Source organism: Macrosteles quadrilineatus, unplaced genomic scaffold (assembly GCF_028750875.1).
Source record: "Macrosteles quadrilineatus isolate MER2022 unplaced genomic scaffold, UCM_ALF_1.0 Scaffold_1__1_contigs__length_201487025, whole genome shotgun sequence".
NCBI classification, from domain to species: Eukaryota; Metazoa; Arthropoda; class Insecta; order Hemiptera; family Cicadellidae; genus Macrosteles; species Macrosteles quadrilineatus.
In genome coordinates this window covers 175,419,756-175,444,711 of record NW_026542594.1, presented here as the reverse complement: position 1 = coordinate 175,444,711, position 24,956 = coordinate 175,419,756, and the positions used below count along the sequence as shown (strand labels likewise).

The window sequence follows — 24,956 nt, the reverse complement described above, 5'->3', positions numbered from 1 at the left end:
AAGAATACCCCCGCCCTTGAAAACCTGCCGACTAAGCGAATTTCCATCTGCCTGAATTGATTTTCAATTACATTTTTTTTAATAACATTAGGTTTAACGAGTACCTTGGTTTGCTGCTACAGGGAAACAAATAAAGTGTGTTATATGGTAACTTTTGCACATCATCATGGATTTGTAAAGAGGATTTGGAAGACTTTATTTCAAACTAACCTTTTTAGGGGCCCTTTTCAAAGTTTAGAAAAACTTGGATGTAAATTTGTAAAAATGCGTCACAAGAACACATCTTGTTACTTCGTTGTAAAGACTTAGGCTAGGACAAGATAAATTAAATTAAATTAATTTTGGAGGATTTAGATGACATTTTCAAATGTGAAATTCCGGATGATTTTTTCAAAGGACTTTTGGACTTAACAGAAGAGGACATCGAGGGAATCATGAAGGCATATTTAAACCCTTCCAAGAAGTTTCAGGTTGCTTACTGTGTGAAAATGTGATTTAATGTTCATCAGAGTTGTTGGGCATACATAACTTCTATTTAAATGACTCAAACACTCTCTATATCAAAATATTAATCATATGATCACTTACGTGTTCGTCGAGAGCGTAGCTCAGTTCTCCGTCGTCGTACAGCACAAACCACCGTCGCTGCCATCTCTGTAACAATACGAAATATTGTAACTAAAATATCTACAATTCGTAACCTTCTGTTGAAAAACAGTACAAACAAACAACAAGCAGAGGGGTTGGTATCGTTACAATATACAGGGTTATAGTCAATACAAATACATATTAGTGTATGATAAAACTTCAATGGTAATTTTTGAAAACAGAACATAATCCTATTGTATATAGATATAATCTTATAATTACATAATTAACTTTCCATCCTGTAATGCAGGATAAAGATAAATTCAATTTCTATGGTAAATACCTAGTCATTAAACTATGTCTACATACATCAGCTTATGGCAAGGCAAAAATAAATTCAATCCATGTTGATTTAAGCCCATTAGAGTAAAGAATATAGTTCTGCCTGTGTCGTTACTTTTCCAAGGATAACTCAATGAATAAGTGAAAGACTTGAAGTGCTGCCAAAGATATTTAATATAAGAGGTATTTATTGTTATGTATTTATAATAGACATTTTATAAAGGTAATACAATTATGCATATTTACACTAGTGTAAGTAAGAGAACTTCTTAAGGAATTCCAATACCTTCTTAAAGGATAGCATTTATTTGAGGGACTTTGGGCTTTTATGAAAGGGGAACCTTTAAAAAGGTCTTGTATTCCTTGTCACACGATTACTTTGGAAGGTATTATAGGATTCATTGAGGAGTATTCAGAACTTTTAACGACTTAGAAAAAGGAAACTGTGTGCGTAATAGACTTTACAAGGGAATTTAATTGTACTGAGCTATTTCCCATGGAATATGGGAAATATGCATGTCGAATGAGAATTTTAAAGGACTTTAAGGAAAATTCCCAAAGGAGTCATTTTTGACATATTTTTAATAGCTTTAATACAGAAAAGGTATGAAGATGTTTAAATAGGAACGTCAATGAAAGACGGTTTCAAAAAAGTAATTACAAAGGAGTCAAAATGGTATGAAAAATAAAACTTATTTAAATATAACTTTTAGACGATTTACAGTGAACAGTAGGATTTGGATGACCAGTAGACACTCGGACAACCCAAGAACCGCCACAATCTCCGAGTGACGTCAAATCAAGAATGCGTGTCGTGAAATTACAAAAACCGTCGACAATTTGCTCGCGCCGGGGAAATGAATGGGCGCAAATAAGACGTTTCGCGTCCGACTGCGCATGTCGCAAGATAGGACAAACAATGCCAGGAAGCGAGCCGGGAATGAGCCAATGTAAGCGAGGGCGAGTGAATCCACCGAATCGACTGGTTCAGTGACGAATCATAGAGTCATGCGAGTGTCAATCTAATACAAGTTTGTGTTAAACATAATGTTTTAACTCTGAAAACGTTGAGATTCGTTTGACCGATGGCTGGATACTGCGAGACTTGTAATTTCTATGTTCCGTTTACAGGCGGAGGAAAAAACATGCATCTATGAAGGGTTACCTCCCGCTATCTCCGAGTCCCAGCACCTCTGTGTCCCGCCACCTCCGAATTTCAGAGTGACCCCTATAATCCTCAGTTACTACCTGCGTTAAGACTTTCCGTCCTAACCTAACCTAACTTAACCTAACCCAACCTAACCTAACTTAACCTAACCTAACCTAATTTAACCCACGGGTTAAATTTTCATCAAATCTTCCACCCACGGGGCTTCGCAGCCGTGGATGCAATGACAGCTACCAACGCAGGCAATGACGGGATTATAAGGGTCACTCAAGAATTCGGAGGTGGCGGGACAGATTTGGGTTCGGAGGTGGCGGAACGCGGAGATAGCGGGAGCACACGCTATGAAGATGTGACTACTGTCGGTGTTTGAACGGAATTGAGAAAAAAATTGAACTGAAAAATTATTACACAAATATTGATTATGAACCCAGCAAACATAATGAACTAGTCATATCCATAGAATGCAATTGGGATACGCACTTTCGACGACGAAAAGTTTTGAGATGGGAATTCGGAAGAGAATATTGATTGGTTATCAATGGAAACCAAAAGAAAAACTACAACGTATACGCCTATTAGGTCATAATGTATGCATACACAAATTGCATTTACTTTGTTTACATTTCGATACAGCTGTTAATTTCACTTAGACAGCTGATTGGGTTAAACTTTAGACATTCCTTCCCCATGTTCCCCATGTGAGGTTGTCGCTAGTTTTTGAGGACGTGAAAAGAGCAGATTGCGATGATGCAGTCGAATATGCGGACTTTTAACCAAGTCAAGGCTACAGCTGTAGCATCTTGTATGTCGCGTAAACTATCTCAGAAACAAAACATAAGGTAGGTAATAGATAGACTTTTAGACATTATCCCACTCTGTGATTGGTTCACACAGAACTATGTTATTTTTACATTTAAAAAATACGACAGCTGGTTCATATTTATGGGATACTACAGTATCCAAAAGTCAATAACTAAACAATAGAAAATTTAACATAATTTCTACAACTGACTTTTGTTACTAGTTTCTACAAACTAGTTGAATGTGTAACTATATTTTCTAGGGTACCCTACTTAAAACACCACATTATTCTCTTGTACGTCCTCGTCTCTAAGTAAAGCCCTTCTACGTTACTTAAAACACCACATTATTCTCTTCTACGTCCTCGTCTCTAAGTAAAGCCATTCTACGTTACTTAAAACACCACATTATTCTCTTCTACGTCCTCGTCCCTAAGCAAGGCCCGAGTAAAATCTAGTTATAAATCATTCCATGAATTCTACTATTGTGAAACAAATGTTTTATAACCAGTCAAACAACCTACATAAACATAGTTTACAGAATGTTCACTAAATTGTACATTTAAATAATGTCTATCCTCTGCTACGATCAAACCAAGTAGGTGAGAATCGTTTATTAACACGTATCTCGATCGAACCGATTCTCACGGAAGCTTTGAACGTTTTGAAGCGGCTTCATGATCATAAACGGAACAATAAACGAGACTATAACGTTAAAATGTGCAGATAAGGTGAAACCAGGCTAAGAGCAAATGAGCTACAAACGGAGAGACGTAAAACCGGAACTCAACACTGGATCTGCACACCTTTTATAGCGTTGGATATTACAGATTTACAGCTATAGCGGATTGAAAATAATTAGTCAACCGGAAATTTTTTACCTACGATAACTTGATATAAAAGCCTTTTTAATTAAATTTGTAGAATTGAAAACAGATTCACTTTACCGCATTGATTACTTACTTTGTCACATTGTTTACTTTACCGCATTGTTTACATACTTTACCTCATGGTTTATTTACTTTACCGCATTGTTTACATACTTTACCGCATTGTTTACTTGCTTTACCGCATTGTTTACTTACTTTATAGCACTATATCAAGAGAAAATAACTAAAATCGCAATGCTTCGAACACCAACTTATCAGCTGGTAACCAATTAAATTGTTGACCTGCCAACTTAAACAACCAGCATAATTTCTCAGGATCGAAGCAATGATAGACGTTACTGTTATGTTAATAATCAGAGTAAATAATCATCGTTGCCGACCAAAGATCTACTCTTCATCTTGTTCATCAACTACTATATTGTTTTCCTAAATAGTGTAGTCAAGAGTGACAAGTCTATTGTGTTTTTACGATTCAGCTACAAAACACCTCAAGACTGTCTCGCCGTGTACCTGACGTGACGCGGAGGCGGTGTCGACGTTGCGTCGTCGGGGGAGGCGCCATTACAAAACAATCCCACGATTTTTGGCGGGAACCCCGTAATTTGGCGCGAGTGGCGAGTGCGGCTCAACAGTGCCCGGGTCACGTCCGTAATACGCAGCCGTCAGCCAAACTATGGGTGCGTTGTTATGAGTTACTTCACCGCACAAAATCATACGGGAAATGACACGAACTCAACAATAATAAGGGGGAAAAAAGTATCCAAACACAGAAGGTATTGGGCAAGACTTTAGGCAAGTGGGCAATCTCATTTGTATACCATATGTAACATAAAATAAAATAAAAATAAAATACTAACACTAAAATCTATAGAATTTGATTTTGTAACGGATAAAATAAATCATATAAAACATCGTGTCACCATTATACGACAAAGAAGCACACAGGAATTATGATCAGCTCACCCCTTTGTTTACATTGTCAGTTCCATGACCATATACAGACTTGTAGCCGAAAAAAATAAAGGATAAAAAGGCCGCAAGTCACTAAAAACAAGTAAAAGTCTCTTAACCAAGTTAGTTTTCATCGTCTAAACTGTGTTGTCAAGCTAACGCAAATAATGAATTCACTCGTTAAAAATTGAGTTTATCACTGAATTGTTCAAACCGCCAACTTTCTTCCATTCTTGAATCTCCATACAAGAGTTACACGTATATGGCAGTGCGTACCGTAAAGGCTGGCGAAAGTCAGACTGGACCTTTCTATCGAGAAAGCGCGCGTACCTCAGGTGCAGCACGTTTACTTTCTGCGTCGTCGTTTCCGCGTGTCATTGCCATTGCGCATGCGCCGGGCCCGAGTGTCCGTGCGTTGTCAAAGCGCAAGCGCAATGAGTGGACTTTTACTAGCCTTCGCGATCGAGCTTAGATCATGCCAACAACGTGTTGGAATGTGAATCGCGTTAGAGAAACCTGCGGGCATCGCTGCAAGCTAATACCGCCTCGACAAATCGATCCCCAGACTTCAGGTTATGATTGAAAGTCTTTATTGGAAGGGAAGGCATGCATCATTGAACTATAAGGAGTTTGGCGTTCGGCAATATCAAATTCATGCGTATTTACAATGAGGCATAGGTACTACAGTTGGCTCGTTTCTTCACTGTTTTCGTTTTCATTTATAAGTTTACCGTATCTCTTAAAAAAACTAAATTTGTTATTGACAGTAGAAAGTAGTCGGATTACTGTTATATAACTCAGTTAGAACCATAAACTACAGTGTCTAGTCTATAAAATTAATTCCTCTTCTAAATAAATAAAAAAAAGTTAAAACAGGAACTCATTTGTATTAATAATTTTTACTTACCGAATTACACTTTTGACACACATAAAATGTTAAACAGCAAAGAAAATAGCAAAATTTTTGTGAAAACTAGAAAATAATGTTGGAGTATGTTAAAAGCAGTCCCATAATCTACGGATGGGTCTATACAATTTAAGGTGAATAAACTTACACATACTAAAACAAAATACTTAATTTGTGTCGAGTAGTGAGAAAAACGAAACCTGACTAAACTACACCATTTCAAAATCACACGATAATGATAACGATGATGTCAAAAGTAGTAACGATTAGTAAAAGTGAATCCAACTGCTGAAAGGATGACGACGATTCTAGTAAATATAAGTCAATTACAACATGCAATATTTGTCATAATAGTAAAATTCTGCGAGATGTCAAATCTCGGTAGAGTAGTGTGAGTCAGTGTATCTCGTTAGCTGTGTGTGTGTATGTGTGTGTCGGAGTGAGAGGTGATCGGATTGGTAGGATCAGTTACAAGGCCCCACATGTCACGCGGCGGCATCACATGTTCCACTGTTCAGTGTACACCCTTGGCACATTACACCACCCACACACACACACTGTAGTACATATACAACTTAAACTTGTCGCTAGGCCAGCCACTACTGACTCATGCAATCAAGTGCGACAACACGTGATCATGACCGTCAATAATACTTTTAATGAGGTATGCACATCAGCGATCTTAACAACCAACCATGTAGGCTCTTCGTGCTCTTCGTGTGTTGAAATTCGCAGCCGATGTCAAAATGCAGATATCCTTTTTGGCATCAACCGCCACAACAAGATGTTTGGCCATTTGAAGTGACTGATGGTCATTGAAGGTGTAAAATGCGATAAATGCGATTAAAACGAAATTGGTTTGATTTCTTTCTCGTGATTGATCAAGAAGTAATTTTAATCATCTTAGTAGAATAGATGTTCAAGATAATATTCTGTTAAACAATTCAATAAATGGGTTTAGCTACAAGAGTTCAAACCCCAATTACCATCCAAATCCAATGAATAAAATTCAACCAAACCCACTATGAAAAAAATCACTTTCACTTTACAAAACCAGACGCCTAAACAATAAGGGGAGAGTCGGAAGTACAATGAAATAAGAAAGAATGAATAACGATTCAATAAATAATTGGCAATCCCATAAGTCTCTGAGAGCGGGAGGCGGGACAGACGGCCAGAACAATCGTACTTTCCTCGATAGCCGGGCAATTAGGGCGAGAGTACCGCCATCTATAGGACGGCGCAACATAACCGCTTTATTAAGCGATCGCCGTGAAAGCAGCGCATGCGCGCCACTCGCACTACGCACCGCACGACGCACAACGCATGCGCGCCACTCGCACTACGCACCGCACGACGCACAACACATGCGCGCTGTCGACAAGTTAGGCCTCTCGCCCACTATACGATTTCGGTCGTACGATATTCTTATCGTATGTGTGGTCCTCGCCCACTTTACGACACTTTGTCGGATAAATGACCAGTTGCTCGGTAGCCCTGGAAGAGTGAGGTGTGGGTGTGTTGCAAAATATATCAAAACAGTGGTTCTGTATCAAATAGTAAAACAATTATTCCGTTACGTGTTGTTGCAATGTGGCTGCTGTGGCGTAGATTAAGCGCTAGTGGCCAATTTAGGCCTACATCATTAAAGAAACATTTATTTTTATGTGTAAATTATTTTTTAAGTTAATGTATTTAAAGACATTTTCAAATTATATTAGTCTATGCCTTTTACAAGTTTTTAAATTTACCATAACTATCATAGGGTTTTGGGATAGTCTGGTAAAAAGTATGTACCTATGTTAAAATTTTTTGGATTAGTTTTTAAATATTAATGATTTAATTTTATTAATATAATGTACAAAAAATTATATTTATAGGTTTTAGTGAAACTTTTTTACAAAATATAACTAATAATTAAGATTATAAAATAATAAATAATAGCCAAAACCGCATTTTTTCAATAATTATTTTGGTATATTTACTCATAAGTGATGCAGTATTTAAACATAATATAAAGAAAAATATGAACAAATTGTAAAAAATAAATAGGAAGTAAAATATTACGCAAAATAATGGTTGAAAAATAAAACCAAGTGATATATCAAACATTATAATAAAAAAGTATGAATGAATTGTAAGAAATATTTATTCACCATAAGAAATACGGAAAGTGATATAACAACTATAATAATGACGAAGTATGAGTTAATTGTAAAAAGTATATATAAGACTACTGGGGAGAACGCACGACATACGATAAAAATCGTATAGTGGGCGAGCGCCCATTTGATCATACACGCCACTGCGAGTAAAACGGTCGTACGACAGTCGTGTATCACAGTGGCAGTGGACGACTGCTCCACGACAGTTTGTCGTAGTCGTGAGATTATCGTACAGTGGGCGAGCTCTCATAAGGTCCAATGGTTCACTGTGGAAATGTTGTCGTTCCGACACAGTGTCGTACGACCGAAATCGTATAGTGGGCGAGGGGCCTTACACATATGCTCAGCGACATGAAGCAATCAATACAAAACCAACAAAATTCAAAACCTATTTGGCTAATGAACTACAAGCGGAAATGTCTTGATAACAATCAAGGTAGCACAAACCGCCATAGTTTGATGCAAATGCAAGTATTGCGGATTCATTTGACCAGTTTAGAAGTGCAACTGAGTAATCTGTCGTGATGTGATCGTGACTTTTTAGAGAGTGCTGAGATTATCGTGGCTATTCTAGGGCTTCAGCCTTATTCTTCCGTTTGACCCTTTCTTGTTTTCTTTAATATACAATATGCAAGAATAAATCAGCTATCATGGCTGGCAGCTAACATATTTTATAAAAATTAAACAAAAATTTCAGATTTGAAGCTTAAAATTAAATCTACAGCATTCAAAAAATGCCTAGCGTCATCATATGTATACTAAAAACAAAACAATGGTTCAATGTACGTACGGGTCTTTCCAACGCCAGTTTCATCAATGATCCCGAAAATATCCCTTTAAGACCTTAAAAGGAACGATGATCAAAAAGGAACCCTTCCGAGACTTTTTCAACAGGCAATTTAAACTCTAATTTTTAATCAAACATCCAATCGGATACAATGTATATGGCCGGAACGTGATGGAGGGAGGGGTGGCGATCGGTTGATGCCGTTCTCACGGTCGTTGTGCGATGTGCGATACAGGGTGTGACGCAACAAACACTTTCACTTGCACTCTCTCTGTGCAAGCCAATCATATTAACACCATCATCGATCTACGATGGCCTTGAAGAACACGCCTTTACAAAGAAATGTCAAGCAAAATTTGTTGAAGCTTAAATTCAAATAATTATTAGTTGGAATATACGGCGAGCTCAAATGGGAAAGATTGAAAGAAGAATGGAGAACTCATTACACGATAAAAAAACCTAAAAAAACTCTGAATTCCTCCTAGAGGGGACAGTGTATTCTGCAAAGTTCAGAATATCTTTGTAAAAGGTATCAGGGAATATGCCTCCACCTCCTTCCAACTCATAGCTTACAGTTTTGTTCTGCCCAACAGAAATGGGATTGTTATAAAACAACGCAAATGACTTTCCTTCACACGATTTCCACCACCATCACTTTCAAAAGCTGTATAGAGATAAACAAGAGGTTATCAGATTATACTAAAAGCAGAAAAGGATTAGATTCACAGGAAAAATCCGGATGATCTCTTGACTTGAGGAAATAATTAGTTTCGTGGTCCTATTTAAATAATCAATTGAAGGAATTTGGACATATGTCCACAAACTGCTGAATTTTAACCGTGAGGTGCGTAATTTTTCGCTGCGGAACGACGCTGGTTTAATGGGGTTCCCCTGTGTTCTGTTCCATTGACATGCGTTCACGCGTCCGGAATTTACGATTCCGCATGGCGGACAAATCATACTGGTCTTTGAGCAGTGGCAGTGCGGAATCAGCCAGCGGAGAGAAGCCAACAATTATTGTGACCGTTCAGTTATTGCAATTTCATTATGTCTTGTGTGGTAAAAAGAGGAGTAAATGGACGTTTTTCATCGACCGAAGAGGAGAGACTTGTCGAGTTGATGTCTCAACATGATGTGCTGTGGAAGTTGAGTGACCCGGAGTACAAAAACAACGAAAAAATGCGTAATTTGGAGTAGAATTGGAGAAAAACTTGGGAAAACAGGTAATCTGTTTATCTGTGTATGAGTTGACACAAATAAAGATAAAAGATCGACATCATAATCAAAACTCGTTGCTAGTTTGGACAGAACTGAATTTCCACAACGTTATTTCCGCAGTCTGTGGAACCATAGCTTTATTCGAGTAATTATATTACATAAGATTTAGCAGGCCAGAAACACGATTCGCTGGATACACTCTTGGCCTACATTGGTTCATTGGTACAAAGATGTTCAAATGAACTTGTCAGCCAAACGAAAATCTCTTTGGCCACTCTGACACACGTGGTCATCTCCCACACAGCAGAGACAGCGTGGGTAACTAGGATGGTGTGAGAATGTGGGTTACAAGTTACACAACACAGAGTATGTAACTGACTACACGCCTCCATTGACACCGACACCGACATTGGGAACTGTGTCAGGAGCGACCATTGTACAAGAGATACTATCTTCTGGGTCACAATGCACTGACTCACTGATGCGTCCGAGCCAGACATGCAACCTACGACTGTTCTGCAAACGAGAAGAGATCACGCACTGGAGATGCAAACTGGCAGAAACTATCAAGCAATAGACATGCAGCCTACGAATGTTCTACAAACGAGAAGAGATCACGCACTGGAGATGCAAACTGGCAGAAACTATCAAGCAATAGACATGCAGCCTACGAATGTTCTACAAACGAGAAGAGATCACGCACTGGAGATGCAAACTGGCAGAAACTATCAAGCAATAGACATGCAACCTACGACTGTTCTACAAACGAGAAGAAGAGATCATGCACTAGAGACGCAAACTGGCAGAAACTATCAAGCAATAGACATGCAACCTACGACTGTTCTGCAAACTAGAAGAAGAGATCATGCACTAGAGACGCAAACTGGCAGAAACTATCAAGCAATAGACATGCAACCTACGACTGTTCTAAAAACGAGAAGAAGAGATCACGCACTAGAGATGCAAACTGGCAGAAACTATCAAGCACTAGACATGCAACCTGCGACTGTTCTACAAACGAGAAGAAGAGATTACGCACTAGAGATGCAAACAGGCAGAAATTATCAAGCCATAGACATGCAACCTACGACTGTTCTGCAAACGAGAAGAAGAGATCATGCACTAGAGACGCAAACTGACAGAAATTATCAAGCAATAGACATGCAACCTACGACTGTTCTGCAAACTAGAAGAAGAGATCACGCACTGGAGATGCAAACTGGCAGAAGTTATCAAACAATAGACATGCAACCTACGAACGTGAAGAAGAGATCAAGCACTAGAGATCCAAACTGGCAGAAATTATCAAGCAATAGACATGCAACCTGAGACTGTTCAGCAAACTTAAAGAAGAGATCACGCACTAGAGATGCAAACTGGTAGAAATTATACGCACGCGGCTGTTCTACAAGCAAGATATTCACATACCTACATGCAGCCAATGACTGCTCTACAAACGAGATCACGCGATTAACGTGCATTCTATGACTGACTGTTCTCGAAACTGGCAGAACCTATCACATACTGACAAGCATCATACGATTGCTCACAGAGCAGAGTGCAATTGCAGAATATTGTAACCTCTGGTGATGCTGTGGATCCAACTAAAGTGGAATTTGTCTGGTGATACGTGTAACCGTCAGTCCAGTAAATTCCCTGTGCAAGCCTAAATGTTTGATGCTCATCTACATCAATTCTATCAATTCTTATGATTAAATGAGAATCTAATTCTTCTATAGAGATTCCTCAGACCTCTTCATAGTGTACAGCAATAGTACAGCGGAGTGCTAGACCAACAGAAAAGGAAAATCGTCAACAAGATGATGCAATCGTCATGATAGCAAAAGATCCCTCATCCAAGTAATCTTCAACTCACCTTAAAACACCAGTTGCAATTTAAAGGCAACAGAATCAATGCACTTATCACCACCAAGTTCTTATCCATTTGCAAAGACTCAGAAGACAATACGATACTGTTTGTATTGTTTGTAATATTGTATTGTATGATGATTAGTTACTGTAAAATCTTGTTGTGTCTGTTGTTTTTGTTTAGCTTTATTTGGATCAGTCGCACGCCGGTAGATGCAGCAGGCGGAAGTGGGCATGGGGAGTGGCAGCGGAAATACGGGGACATGCTTCTCATCACCTACCACTATGAGACCACCGTCACGCACGGGAGCTGCCCAGCGGGACTAATTGTGGGATATCTACCCCGAATGTGGGATATTTTGGATGGCTCTGGGGCAAAAAATGGTAGAGTAATCTACGAAATCCGTTTTTAAGACAATTTACAAATCCAGTTTTAGAGATTTTTAACAAACTAAATTAACACTGCTGAACAGACAAGAAAAACAAGCATTCATCTCGAAGACTTCAATGTATCCTTATTTCTCCAAAAAAGTAAGGCGTTACCAGTGTCAACTTCCAAGAGAGAATATAATAGAATGACAACTAATTTAAATTGGGATAGAGAAAATAATACAATGAAAACTACGTTAATTGGCATTTTTTCTCCAAAGTTTGGGGTGTGTTTTTAGTGGTAGCGAACAGTAAACTGAAATCTCACGTTGTTTTAAAGCGCCTTAAACCAAAGAAACGAAACTCTACAGTACTTACTTTCGTTCGATTGAGGGGGTTCGTAAAGTCCCATCCTGGAGCCACAAAAAGGTATCCACACTTTGCTATTTTCCGCGTGGCCTGAAAACAGAAAAAAGGTATGAATTAATGTCACAGATAAACAACATTTCAACATGAAGGATGGTATATGTTTGTGTGTACTATGAAAACAATATAAATAAACATTTTCCTCATTTACCGTTAACTATCTACATTTGGGTGCAATCTTTCCCCTGTGGGTTCAGCAGGACAACTTTTCTGATTTCTTAGAAATGCAACAAGGATTATATGAACGCCATAGAATGTCCAGCAGTCCAGCAAATTACCAGTGTCACAATCCACAGTTTATGACCCGCAAATCGCATCTTCATAGGTAATGTTTCGCGCTTGCAGCAAATTGACATCATTGGCTAGACTGAGACCAATTGCGCTTGATAGCAAGGACTCAACGTCGCAATGAATTGTGACAATTAACACCGAAGAGATTATGAATTATTATATCTAATGAAACTCTTAGCAACCCGGAGGTATCGCGACCAGCGGACCAGCGGACCTACCCGTCAGGTCGGATCCACACCGCATTGTTGACAAGAAACTGTTCTGCTCTGGTTAAGCGGAAAACCGCGACGGATTCGATAGAGGCAGCGCCACGTAGAAGCCAGCGTGTCTCAGCGTTCGTTACTGCAGCGTGCTCCCAGGAGGCTTATCCCAATAAGGAAGACCCCAAGTAATGCTGGAAGGTCACGATCTGTCATCTCGTGAGAGAAATGAACAAGATCCCCAAGTAAAATAGTCTTAAACGGAAATTCCTTATTTATGACTGACATTGAAATTGGCGGCCAACCTATAACCAACAATTGTTGGTACTTCCGCCTATGACTCTACCAATAAACTACCATAAGGTTAACAGTTTTCAAATAAAATAGTTTAGTGTATTATAAAATCACAATCATGATTTACCAGAACACTCGGGTGATTCGAACCAATAAAAGTTCAACATGAATTTGTCGGTACAGCTGGACAATCTAATTTATGCTACAAGTGAATCCTGATCGTAGAATCAAGAATCTCATCATGTAAAATTACTTAAACTCAAGAAATACATTTCATTACAAAAAATCTAAGATGCTTTAATTGAAATTGTTCTTTGATGTAAGAAAGGTACACAGATTACGAAGCTATTTCAAGTATACGGGAGGAACTCAAACCCAAGACATATTAATCGGCCATTATATTAGTCGCGAGCTAGGTTCACTTTCACACGCACCTGCGGCATACGCACGCGCCAACTCCGTCTACGGCAGCAAAGGGCAGCGTGCTGACCACCGCCAAACGCGGCACGACCGCCTCGACTTTCCCTCCAAAACATACAGTCAGCGGACTAACTGGATGCTGGGCACGCACGTGAATTATAGCAGTGACAATATTTAACCATCTACCATTCTAAACAAAATAATTTACAACGGTTCAAAGTTACCGAATATTTAACAACTTGTGTTACAATACTGCAGACATGGGAAGATGAGCTTTTAATACTTGTTTTTGTTTTTTATAAATTTTATTTTTGTTTCTTGTTATAAAAAAGTCGGTTGTATGCATATTTTGACGCTCTGTGATACTTCATATCAAGTCATGTTTCTTATTCTTATTCTTACTATTGACCACGGCTAAAAAGCCGAACAAAAGGGTACAATTATGTTCTCTTAAATGAGTAATTCAAACTGTTAAAGAAATATAACTCACTCCTGAATGCGAAACTATTGAATTGAATTTTTAATGTTCCTAGGATTGAATAGGCGTTCCCCAAGGCTCTGCTCTGGGACCATAGCTTTTTCTCGTCTTTATATATATAATGATCTTAAAGAGAATGTTGGGTAAAAGAACGAGAGTTACGTACGCTCCTAGCACCTAGGAAACAGTTTTTTCACCCTACAACGGCCAAAAGAAAGGAGAAGTCCGCTAATTACTGAACCCAATCAACCGTGAAACCCAAGAACGGACGTCGCGGTCTGCCGGAAGTGATAAGACCACCGCACCGTTGACGATGACGACGACGACGACGATGATGACGATGATGATTATGGTTATAGTAGAAAGTGACCATATCCGCGCGCATGTGCACTAGGCTGCCAAATTGGGACGTTCACTTCATGCTTGGCGAGGCATCGCTGTTTCTCCAGAAGTCTTTTTTCCAACTCCTTTCCAGGGAAAGTCACTTAATTAATTGAAACGATTCATTAGCTTAACTGGACTGATTGGGTGAAGCTAATTTTGTCAGTCGACGTAGCGGGTTGTGGAATAATTTCACTAGTTATGAGTGATATGATGAAATGATATCAATGAAGTCTGCATTCTACTCCTATCACATCATCTAATGCTAATTGAACTACTTGCAAGGATTCCGTTTCTAATGGCTACCTGTTTATCTTCAACTAAGATATTAGGTTAGGGTGTAGCGAATAAGATGAATGTTTCAATAATTATAGAATTTTGAAAGTAACCATCTTAAAACTTAACTTTCAATGTTGAGGATAAGCAGGGATTTCAAACTGGCCAATACCAATCATCAATAAGTTAATGTCCCATCTTAATCACAATCGCCGTAAGTGCTATTAGTAAAGACTATAACGAGTATCCTAAAAACAGTTTTATCTCTAAACAAGCTCATGAAATCACATGATAGTTAACCACACGGCTCAGTCCGTCACAGCTCACAGCACTGACGAATCATACAACGACTTTAGACAGCAGAACACCTGGGTTCAATTTGAATCTTCATATAAAAACTAGCTACATATGGTATCTAATTTTGTCTGTAGAGAAAGAGGAAGAAGAAGGGAGAAGCGGTTTCTCCGATCTTAATGTTAAGAAGGAGGCACCACTTAAGACGCTGCCCCTAAACTACCAAGATTTGTAACATGTTTTACAATTTAAGATTTCAGAGTATATTTGAGGACAAAATAATGATTTTATAGGACATAGTGTATAATTAAGTGTAAGTAATTCAAATCAGATGTGCCTAACATGCGGGGTGGGCCCCGACTTCAAGACCGATAATTCGACTTCAAGACCGTTCTAGTGATCTTCAACACCTCACGGAGACCGGTGGACACGAATTTCAATACTATGCTTACCGTCAACAATCTTCAAAAACGAATAGAACAAGTATTTTAGAAGGGTTAAGCATATTGGACAACCTAACAGCTCCTTTAAAATCACAGCGTCTAGTTAGAAGCTGGGTTAGGTTTGAAAATTAACTTTCTTTGCCGCTGGGGGTAGCATTTCTTTCAACAGGATACTGTCTCCACCTAAAGAGTTGTCAAAGTATCCATGTTCATGAATTAGTAGACTTTTGGCCTTTTCTTAAAATTATGAATCGTCTCATTCGTGTCCAGGCAAGATGACGTGCAGAAGGCTGTGTTACTTTTCAGTAGTGTTTGTGCCATTGTTCAGGGCGTAACCACCGGCCCTAAAAGGAGATGGTCAAGAGTTCGGAGGCCGATGAACACTTTGCAGAGGACACTGATGGAAGAGTTGACGATGTAAGGTGTAAAGAGGAAGCGACTGGCAAAGTTTTGTGGAAACAATGGGGGTCCTAATCCTATCCAAGAAGATTCTACTTCATTAAGAATGAGCAAGAGGGAGATGACATCTACACGAGCATAACAAGGGTAGACAACCGAGTTTCACCCATAACAGTTTTCCTACACAAGCTATTCCACATCTTGCCTAGCTACACGGCCAGTTATTAATATTAAGCATGCGCAATGGAATGCGTTACGTGGGTACTCACGAGCCTAGCCCTAGCCTACTTGTGCGCGGCCACGCGCTCGCACGTCGGAATGTAACTAGCATTATGTATAAGTGACTGCGCCTATTCGTTGTGCGTTCTTTACTGGAACGCCGGAAATGAATACATATGTGAGCCCTGAGCCGCGTTTGGGTGAAAGGCCTAGAGACTATTGTCTCTGCTGAACGTTAGCCTACTTTTGTCGTTTCCCAATACCGAGTTGGTGGGCAATAAATTTGTTCAAATAGCCAGTGTGATGAAGTGGTTTACGACTAACTGTTTCGGACGCGTATACGATAATCGATTAACTGTACGCAGGTCAAAAGAGCTAAGCAATAAACTGGACAACTGCCACGAGTCATTAAAGGCAGTGCCCAATTACATGATGCAAAGTTAGGTTCGTAGACTATGATACTTGATGTGACGCTCTGTTGATGGCTAAATTCAACTATGTTAATGTTCATTCTAAACCAATGTAAATCTTTTGTAGGATGTGTAATTCTGTCCATAGTGAATGAAACCAACCTGCTCTACTAGGTTAAAAAAAATTGTCTAATACATCGGGGATTAGCATACCCCTTCCTGACTTTTACTGTCGTATAGTTCATTGCCAAAGAAGGCATCACAAGTGGCCAAATTCGTTTTCTAATGGCCAGATTTTAATTGCCAGTACAGCGGGTTTTGCCGGAGGGGTGACCCTCAGCGACGCGAGCGAGTCCGCAGTTTTATATATAGTCTGGTGCAGAAGTATGTTCCTTGTTCCTACTACCCCAGACCTAGCATCTAGTGCTAGGACACTGCGCCAAAATCACAGAAATAGAGGTCGAGGGTCTAGGTCGTCTTCATTAACCCCTGTATATGTGATTTTGGTGCTGTGTCACTAGATACTAGGCCTGGGGTGGTAGGGACAAAGAACATACTGTACCAGACTGTATTTTAACCTGCGGCTTCGTGTCAAAGTTCCAAACCCTCGCTCGCGTCCCTAATAAGGGTCAACCCCTTAGAATGGAAATTAAAATCTGGCCGTGTCAGAGAACCAACACGACCTCACAAGTAGTGTGTTTGGGCTTTGCACCTGATCCCTTAGTTATTTATTTACAGCGAACTGCTGGTCAAAGTGATCAATGTCCAGTTCAACCTCGGCAGGTACACTGGTAGGACCGCAACATCGCAATGCCGCATTGTAGCTCGCCTTGCCAAACCCACGCCCAGCCTTCCTTCCGACTTCCTGGTACTCACTGTACCTCCTACTTATCCCACACACCTTACCAAATTACACTGTCAGCTCTCTTTCGGCACTTGTTATTGTATATAATAACTGATAATCTCAACCTGACAGACGTCCAGAGTCGTAGTTACTGCAAGGTTGTCTAATTGTCGACACTTCGTGTTTCAATGTTGGCAATGCCTTATATGGATCTAAGAGTATAAATAATTGCTTAATCGTTCTGTTGCTACGCTGATGCAACATTGACGTGGGTCTTGCGGAAATAGTTGTACCAATCTATAAATTAATGGTTTTAATTAGTCTGTAAGTGACTTATTTAATACGGTAATTACAAGAGATAAGTTGCGTACCTCGTTGACGCCAACCACTGTTGATGATTGACAAATGATTTGGCTTCATCGTAACAGTATACTTAAAACGATTCATAGCATTAACAGTTGGTCGTGACAATGTATTGGCGACGGTTGTTAACGGAAATTGACAGTTGGTCGTAACAGTGGATCTAGCAGTTTAGCACGGATTTGATAGTTGATCGTAGTGTTAGATTGAAGAGTATTAACAGAACATGACAGTTGGTCGTAACATTAGATCCAACACGATTTGACAGTTGATCGTAGAGTTAGTTAGATTGACGAATATTGTTAACAGAACTCTTGACAATTGGTCTAGCATCAGGTTGACAATTCATAATACCCCCGCCGCAGCAAACCTGCAGACTAAGCGAATTTCCATATACACAGCTGGAATTCCACTAAATTGTTCACTTAAAATTGTCAGATTTATTTCCTATTTAAACATCATTAATATTAATGAGTACTTAGGTTTGCTGCTACAGGGAAGAAAATAGGGGGGTTTTATTGAAATATTAATAGCTCAGTATGAAGCAAACAAAATTTCAAAATTTCATTAATGTATGTCCATACACAAGCAAGCTACAACACTGTATTTATTCTCCATAAGAATAACATGGTAATTTTAAATTTACATTATTTTGCGATTTTTCCGTAACCCTGAGGCATGCAACAATGCTTCAATATACTAAATTATTTGTTTTTTTTGAGCTCTACAAAATGGTTTAGAAAGAAATTGCAAAATTTTATGTTTTCATGGTGAAAAATTAGAAAAACCCATTTTTACCCCATAAAACCCCCCATAAACCCCTGTTCCCATAGTCCGATCATGCTGGTTCGCGAACTCGTTCGAATAAATGTAGGTTTACACGTTTATACCAAATTTCATCAAAATCGGATCATTTTTGCTCGAGTTATCGCGCTAACGGACACATATATAAATATATATATATATATAAATATATAAATATATATAAATATATATATATATATGAATTTGAACGGATGGTGTTTTTGGCCTCTGGGGACCTCAAAACGAAAAACTAAATCGGTCCCGGGTCCAGGTCTTACCACGAGACCTACGGTAATAGCTTATTCCCTATATGGGAAATTCGCTAAAAGGACTTTACAAATTGGTCCAAACAGTGGATTTATGTAATTTAAAACAGGGGTTAGTAGATCGACGATGGACAGTATTTGACGGATTAACGACAAGAGTAAGCACTACGAGTGCAAGTATTAAAAACAAATCGTTTTGCAAGTTGAAACATTTTCCAGCAAAATTCTGTCACCACGAAGCCAGACCCCTAGCAAATCTCCTAAACATTTCCCAGCAAAACTCTGTCACCACAAAGCCAGACCCCTAGCAAATCTCCTAAACATTTTCCAGCAAAGCTCTGTCACCACAAAGCCAGACCCCTAGCAAATCTCCTAAACATTTCCCAGCAAAACTCTGTCACCACAAAGCCAGACCCCTAGCAAATCTCCTAAACATTTTCCAGCAAAGCTCTGTCACCACAAAGCCAGACCCCTAGCAAATCTCCTAAACATTTCACAGCAAAACTCTGTCACCACAAAGCCAGACCCCTAGCAAATCTCCTAAACATTTGCCAGCAAAGCTCTGTCACCACAAAGCCAGACCCCTAGCAAATCTCCTAAACATTTGCCAGCAAAACTCTGTCACCACAAAGCTAGACCCCTAGCAAATCTCCTAAAGATTTTCCAGCAAAGCTCTGTCACCACAAAGCCAGACCCCTAGCAAATCTCCTAAACATTTGCCAGCAAAGCTCTGTCACCACAAAGCCAGACCCCTAGCAAATCTCCTAAACATTTGCCAGCAAAACTCTGTCACCACAAAGCTAGACCCCTAGCAAATCTCCTAAACATTTGCCAGCAAAACTCTGTAATCACAAAGCCAGACCCCTAGCAAACCTCCTAAACATTTCCCAGCAAAACTCTGTCACCACAAAGCCAGACCCCTAGCAAATCTCCTAAACATTTCCCAGCAAAACTCTGTCACCACAAAGCCAGACCCCTAGCAAACCTCCTAAACATTTCCCAGCAAAATTCTGTCATCACAAAGCCAGACCCCTAGCAAATCTCCTAAACATTTCCCAGCAAAATTCTGTCATCACAAAGCCAGACCCCTAGCAAATCTCCTAAACATTTCCCAGCAAAACTCTGTCACCACAAAGCCAGACCCCTAGCAAATCTCCTAAACATTTCACAGCAAAACTCTGTCATCACAAAGCCAGACCCCTAGCAAATCTCCTAAACATTTCCCAGCAAAACTCTGTCACCACAAAGCTAGACCCCTAGCAAATCTCCTATACATTTGCCAGCAAAACTCTGTCATCACAAAGCCAGACCCCTAGCAAACCTCCTAAACATTTCCCAGCAAAACTCTGTCACCACAAAGCCAGACCCCTAGCAAATCTCCTAAACATTTTCCTGCAGAACTCTGTCACCACAAAGCCAGACCCCTAGCAAATCTCCTAAACATTTTCCTGCAAAACTCTGTCACCACAAACCAGACCCCTAGCAAATCTGCTAAACATTTCCCAGCAAAACTCTGTCACCACAAAGCCAGACCCCTAGCAAATCTCCTAAACATTTTCCAGCAAAGCTCTGTCACCACAAAGCCAGACACCTAGCAAATCTCCTAAACATTTTCCTGCAAAACTCTGTCACCACAATGCCAGACCCCTAGCAAATCTGCTAAACATTTTCCTGCAAAACTCTGTCACCACAAACCAGACCCCTAGCAAATCTGCTATACATTACCCAGCAAAACTCTGTCACCACAAAGCCAGACCCCTAGCAAATCTCCTAAACATTTTCCAGCAAAGCTCTGTCACCACAAAGCCAGACCCCTAGCAAATCTCCTAAACATTTTCCAGCAAAGCTCTGTCACCACAAAGCCAGACCCCTAGCAAATCTCCTAAACATTTCTCAGCAAAACTCTGTCACCACAAAGCCAGACCCCTAGCAAATCTCCTAAACATTTCTCAGCAAAACTGTCACCACAAAGTCAGACCCCTAGCAAATCTCCCAGATTAATTAGGCGCTGTGCTGGTGAGGTGACCCAATTGAAGGACGATCAGCCAGGTTTCCTCCACGGTCTGATTGCCGCATGAAAGTGTGAGCTACCGTTGATTGTTGCTCGTACATTAATTACACCGTGTGCTACATGCAGATCATCACATCCCCGTGGACTTTCACCTGTCCGAGTCAACAGGTGAACAGTCATACAGTTTAATTTGTCGATTTTAATTTAAGCTATTAATTGATCAAACAGAAATTTTTAAAGGATCCATCATTCATTGGTCCTAAATAATCAGAAGGCTCCCGGTATGAACCTTGGTAAAGTAAGGGAATCTTGATTAAGTTCTTCTCGATCTTTGATTTAATTTATGATCCTGGCTTAAGAAAAGGTTCGTCTTTAGAGATGAGATACACAGGTCGTCTAGCTTCCCTCTTCCTCCATTTTCAACTTACCCATTGTAGATTTGTAGTTGTGATGAAACTATACTCTCATTCAGAATTGTCGTTGAATTTAAGAGAAAAAACTTACAGTTCATTTGAACGGTTAACAATTGAGTCCCTGTCAACTGTGCAAAAACCCTGTTTTCAAATGACTGTGCGAGTTAAGCAAAATACTCCGTATCAAAGGGTACTTAATTCAATATGCGCAGATTTTTATGAATTTAAAAGAACTTCTCACTTCATATAACAAACCTACTTTGCATGAGCGCCCATTCCATCTAACCTTTCCATAAGGGGGCCCGGGGCTGGAGTTATGGAATAATCCCAAGAGGGGGGACTGGGAAATATTTCTTAAATTTAGGTACAAATTGTTGTTTTTACGTACTTTTGTACCTAAATTTGCTTTGTCAATTTATTTTTTCGTCGTTAATTTAAAATTAACAAAAATCTGGTTCGCTTTAAGGGTTTCAAAGGGGGGGGGGGGCTCGGGCCCACTAGCAAATATTGATGGACGCCCATGCTACTTTATATAATGCACAAATTTATTTCAATTACTGTTTATGTCAATAATTGATTTTCTTCTTCGTTCCAAGAGTAATTTAACTTAAACCAATGTTTAAGTCACCATGGTGGTCTTATCAGTGTAATGTACCTGGTGTTTGTATGTTTGTTTCCCTGATTGCACGTACAGTTTGTGGGTGTGTGAGAAAGGTCGAGGCCATCCCCAGGTAATCTACTGGGAGTAGGACAGGTGCGTCTCATCATATAACAAGATAAATCTAGTAAAATTGTATATTTATCTGAGAGAGCCACAGACAATACACGATACAGAGCGCTCTGTATCGTGACGCTGAAGCGACAAAATTGATAAACTGTTTTATTTTGTAGTTATGAGATTAACATCTATCTATCTATATATTAATAGGCAAGCATGTTTCTCTAAAACCTTTTTTCTCAGCTTGTGGGCATCGCAGGAAAAATCTTCGTATACTGTTAGAAAGATATTTTTCTGTAGGTGTGCAGAATCCCTTTAAAAATTAAAATAGGCTCAGAAAGAAGCACAAGAAATGAATTTGAAATTTGAAAAAAATTAACATTGGCTTTATGGGTTTCCATGCTGGTGACGAAATAACAACGAAATATAAACAGAAAATCAAAACAAATTGAAGAAACTCCAATCACATGTTTTATTTACAGTGTGGGGTGAAAATAGAGAAGTCTCTTCATTACAAATTTTTGGTCGAGTTTCGACCACTGGACGACCTCTAGTTAGAATAAATAGACATATCGTCACTTTAGAATCTTTAGACGCTCAATCCAACATTATGCTATAAATAAAACTCCAACGAATGTTCCAAATGCTCGTCTAACAATTCGTCTATTCCTTCTTTTCTACATATCGATGTGCAGTTATTCTTTTATAAAATACCTGACAATATTAATACACATGTATGATTACATATTGGACATTTTAAAACAATTTCGATGGTTTCTTTGTATACATTTATTGGTGAAAATCTACGAATCTGCCACAAAGGTGCTTAACATCTCACCGTATACTGTAATATCGAGTGCGGGTAAATTTACATGTAAAATCTCTCGATTACATTCTGCACAGCCTGTGTTCTTAGTTCAAACACTGCATATGTCCAAAATACCAACCCAATGCGGCAAAATGTCGTTCCAAATTGACCGAACCCGCCCGTTCACCGAAAATCCAAATATCAACACCCGTCCAGGGTAACGGTATAAAACAATTTCCTGTGGCAATCAGCAGTTTCATCACACGGGCGGCGTTGTGCTCAGTAATGACAGTCCGGTTGTAAAAATCGGTCACAGAGCCTACAGCTAACCTAAATTCGCGTAATGGCGGACCTCTAATACCGCCACCCATTAGACGACACAATAGGCATATCTGGGCCTGTTGGGAAACAGTAACAGTTACAAGTAACAGGTGCTGTAGCTGCTTGGGAGTGCGACTATCCGTTCCGACCTAGTAACGACGACCTTCCCGTGATGCCGGCTCATTAGTATTGAATCGAAATGATTGATCGCAAACCGAAATGAATCGCGATGTCAGGAGAAATCGACAGGTTTCTGTTACACGCTTAGTGACTCACGACTTGAAACATTTGTTTGCTGCTGATGGTGAAGATTGCTGAAAACCGGATACTGTCATAGCAGTGCCGTACACACTATACTGCTTTGGGTATGGCAGAAAGCTTTAGCAACGTTGGCGGTCAATTCTGCACCAAGTTCTTTAATCTTTGTGATTCAATAGTTCGAGTCCTCTGATTGAGCGGTTTTGATCAATGTGTTTTTTTTAAGATATGTAAATTATTTTCCATTTCCAGCTAGGTCCATTTAACAAAATCGTAGTCTTCAGCCTTCAGGGCATACTGCCCCATCGTTATGGTCACTTGAGCTAACGTTACGGCCTAATTTTAGACGTTCATCTCGTTCTAATATTTCCTACATCAGTAACTGCTTTGAAAATATCCATCTGTAACGAGGCTGATATGTCAGTTTAAACTATCAGTAATATGATATAGTTTTACTCCAAAATCCACATTTCAAATAAATGTGAGTCTTTATTTTTTAGTATGTTTTGTTTACTTTTGAATTCACCCCTCTAGACGTTAGTTATTTCCAACGTCTGCGATTTATTCCAAGTTTTCTTTCAAAGTTCTAGTTTCCTTATAGGTTTTTTAGGGGTTTTCTTGAAAAAAGAAGGAAAAAACGGGGTCAGATTCTAAATCCCAAATATTTGCTTTACGAATCGTGGTGGAAATATGTGCAATAATTGTTTGAACTGCATACGCTAACCATCACAAACTTGGCTTCTAAAATATTGTTGACAAGTCCTTTCGAATATAAACTGCTTTCCTGCTGTGTCTCGATTAACCCATGTCTTTAGGGCATACAGTAATGTCTTTTAAAAGGCAACGTCCTTGTTGAAGGAGTGTGAAGGGTAGGAAGACCCTTCAAGCTCGTCCAGTCGCGGATGGGAATCGCTCGGGGTTGAGGCCATTATGTCCATTCGTCTTGCATAACCACAAATCCTATTTTCCAGTGGATTAATTTCAGAAATTGAAGGGGGTGCCTATCCCGCTTTGTAGGGGTCACCTAATCTGACATCTGACATGGATTGTGTCTTTGATGTACCACTAGTGTTCTCATCCAGCTGTTAGATTCAAGATATGACAAGTCTGCTAAAAATTTGGTAAACTACAACAATATTATTGGTATTTCTAGGGAACATTCACACCGTCAAACTGTACACTGAAAGTTACTCAACGCAGATTCGAGAAATTGAGTCCTTGAACGGTGCGAGTCGTGTATCAAAATTCAATAGTGAGAAGAGAAAGTGTTAGAAACAACCAACAATCGATAGCTAACTTGCGTATCAGCGATACTTCGATAGATCGAAGGAGGTTTTAGAGATAAGTGGCTTTCTATACGAGGTAGAATAGTGCCAATAACAATTGATTCTAATCTGTACATTGAACAAATTGATTAAATGAAATCTAAAATGAATTGCGACCTTATATTGAGCCCTTCTACCCCTATGTTGTCATGTTTGATATGGAAATTTGTTTGCAATTAGCTAACGATTTCTACGTACAGTGATTGTGCTGCAGATATTCTCTACCTATATCTCTACTTATCT

At 39.4% G+C, this 24,956-nt stretch overlaps 1 protein-coding gene across 3 annotated transcripts in view; it reads right to left on the bottom strand.

The window, feature by feature from the left end:
* The window catches only part of LOC128990317 (protein outspread), a 122,328-nt gene that overhangs the window by 49,764 nt on the left and 47,608 nt on the right, over positions 1-24,956 (bottom strand). For all 3 annotated transcript variants that reach the window (XM_054412651.1, XM_054412657.1, XM_054412666.1), the window contains exons 2-3: positions 12,433-12,513; positions 589-654 (exon numbers count right to left, since the gene is read on the bottom strand). In XM_054412651.1, the coding sequence (XP_054268626.1) occupies positions 589-654; positions 12,433-12,513 (147 nt within the window). The remainder of the gene's footprint in view (positions 1-588; positions 655-12,432; positions 12,514-24,956) is intronic.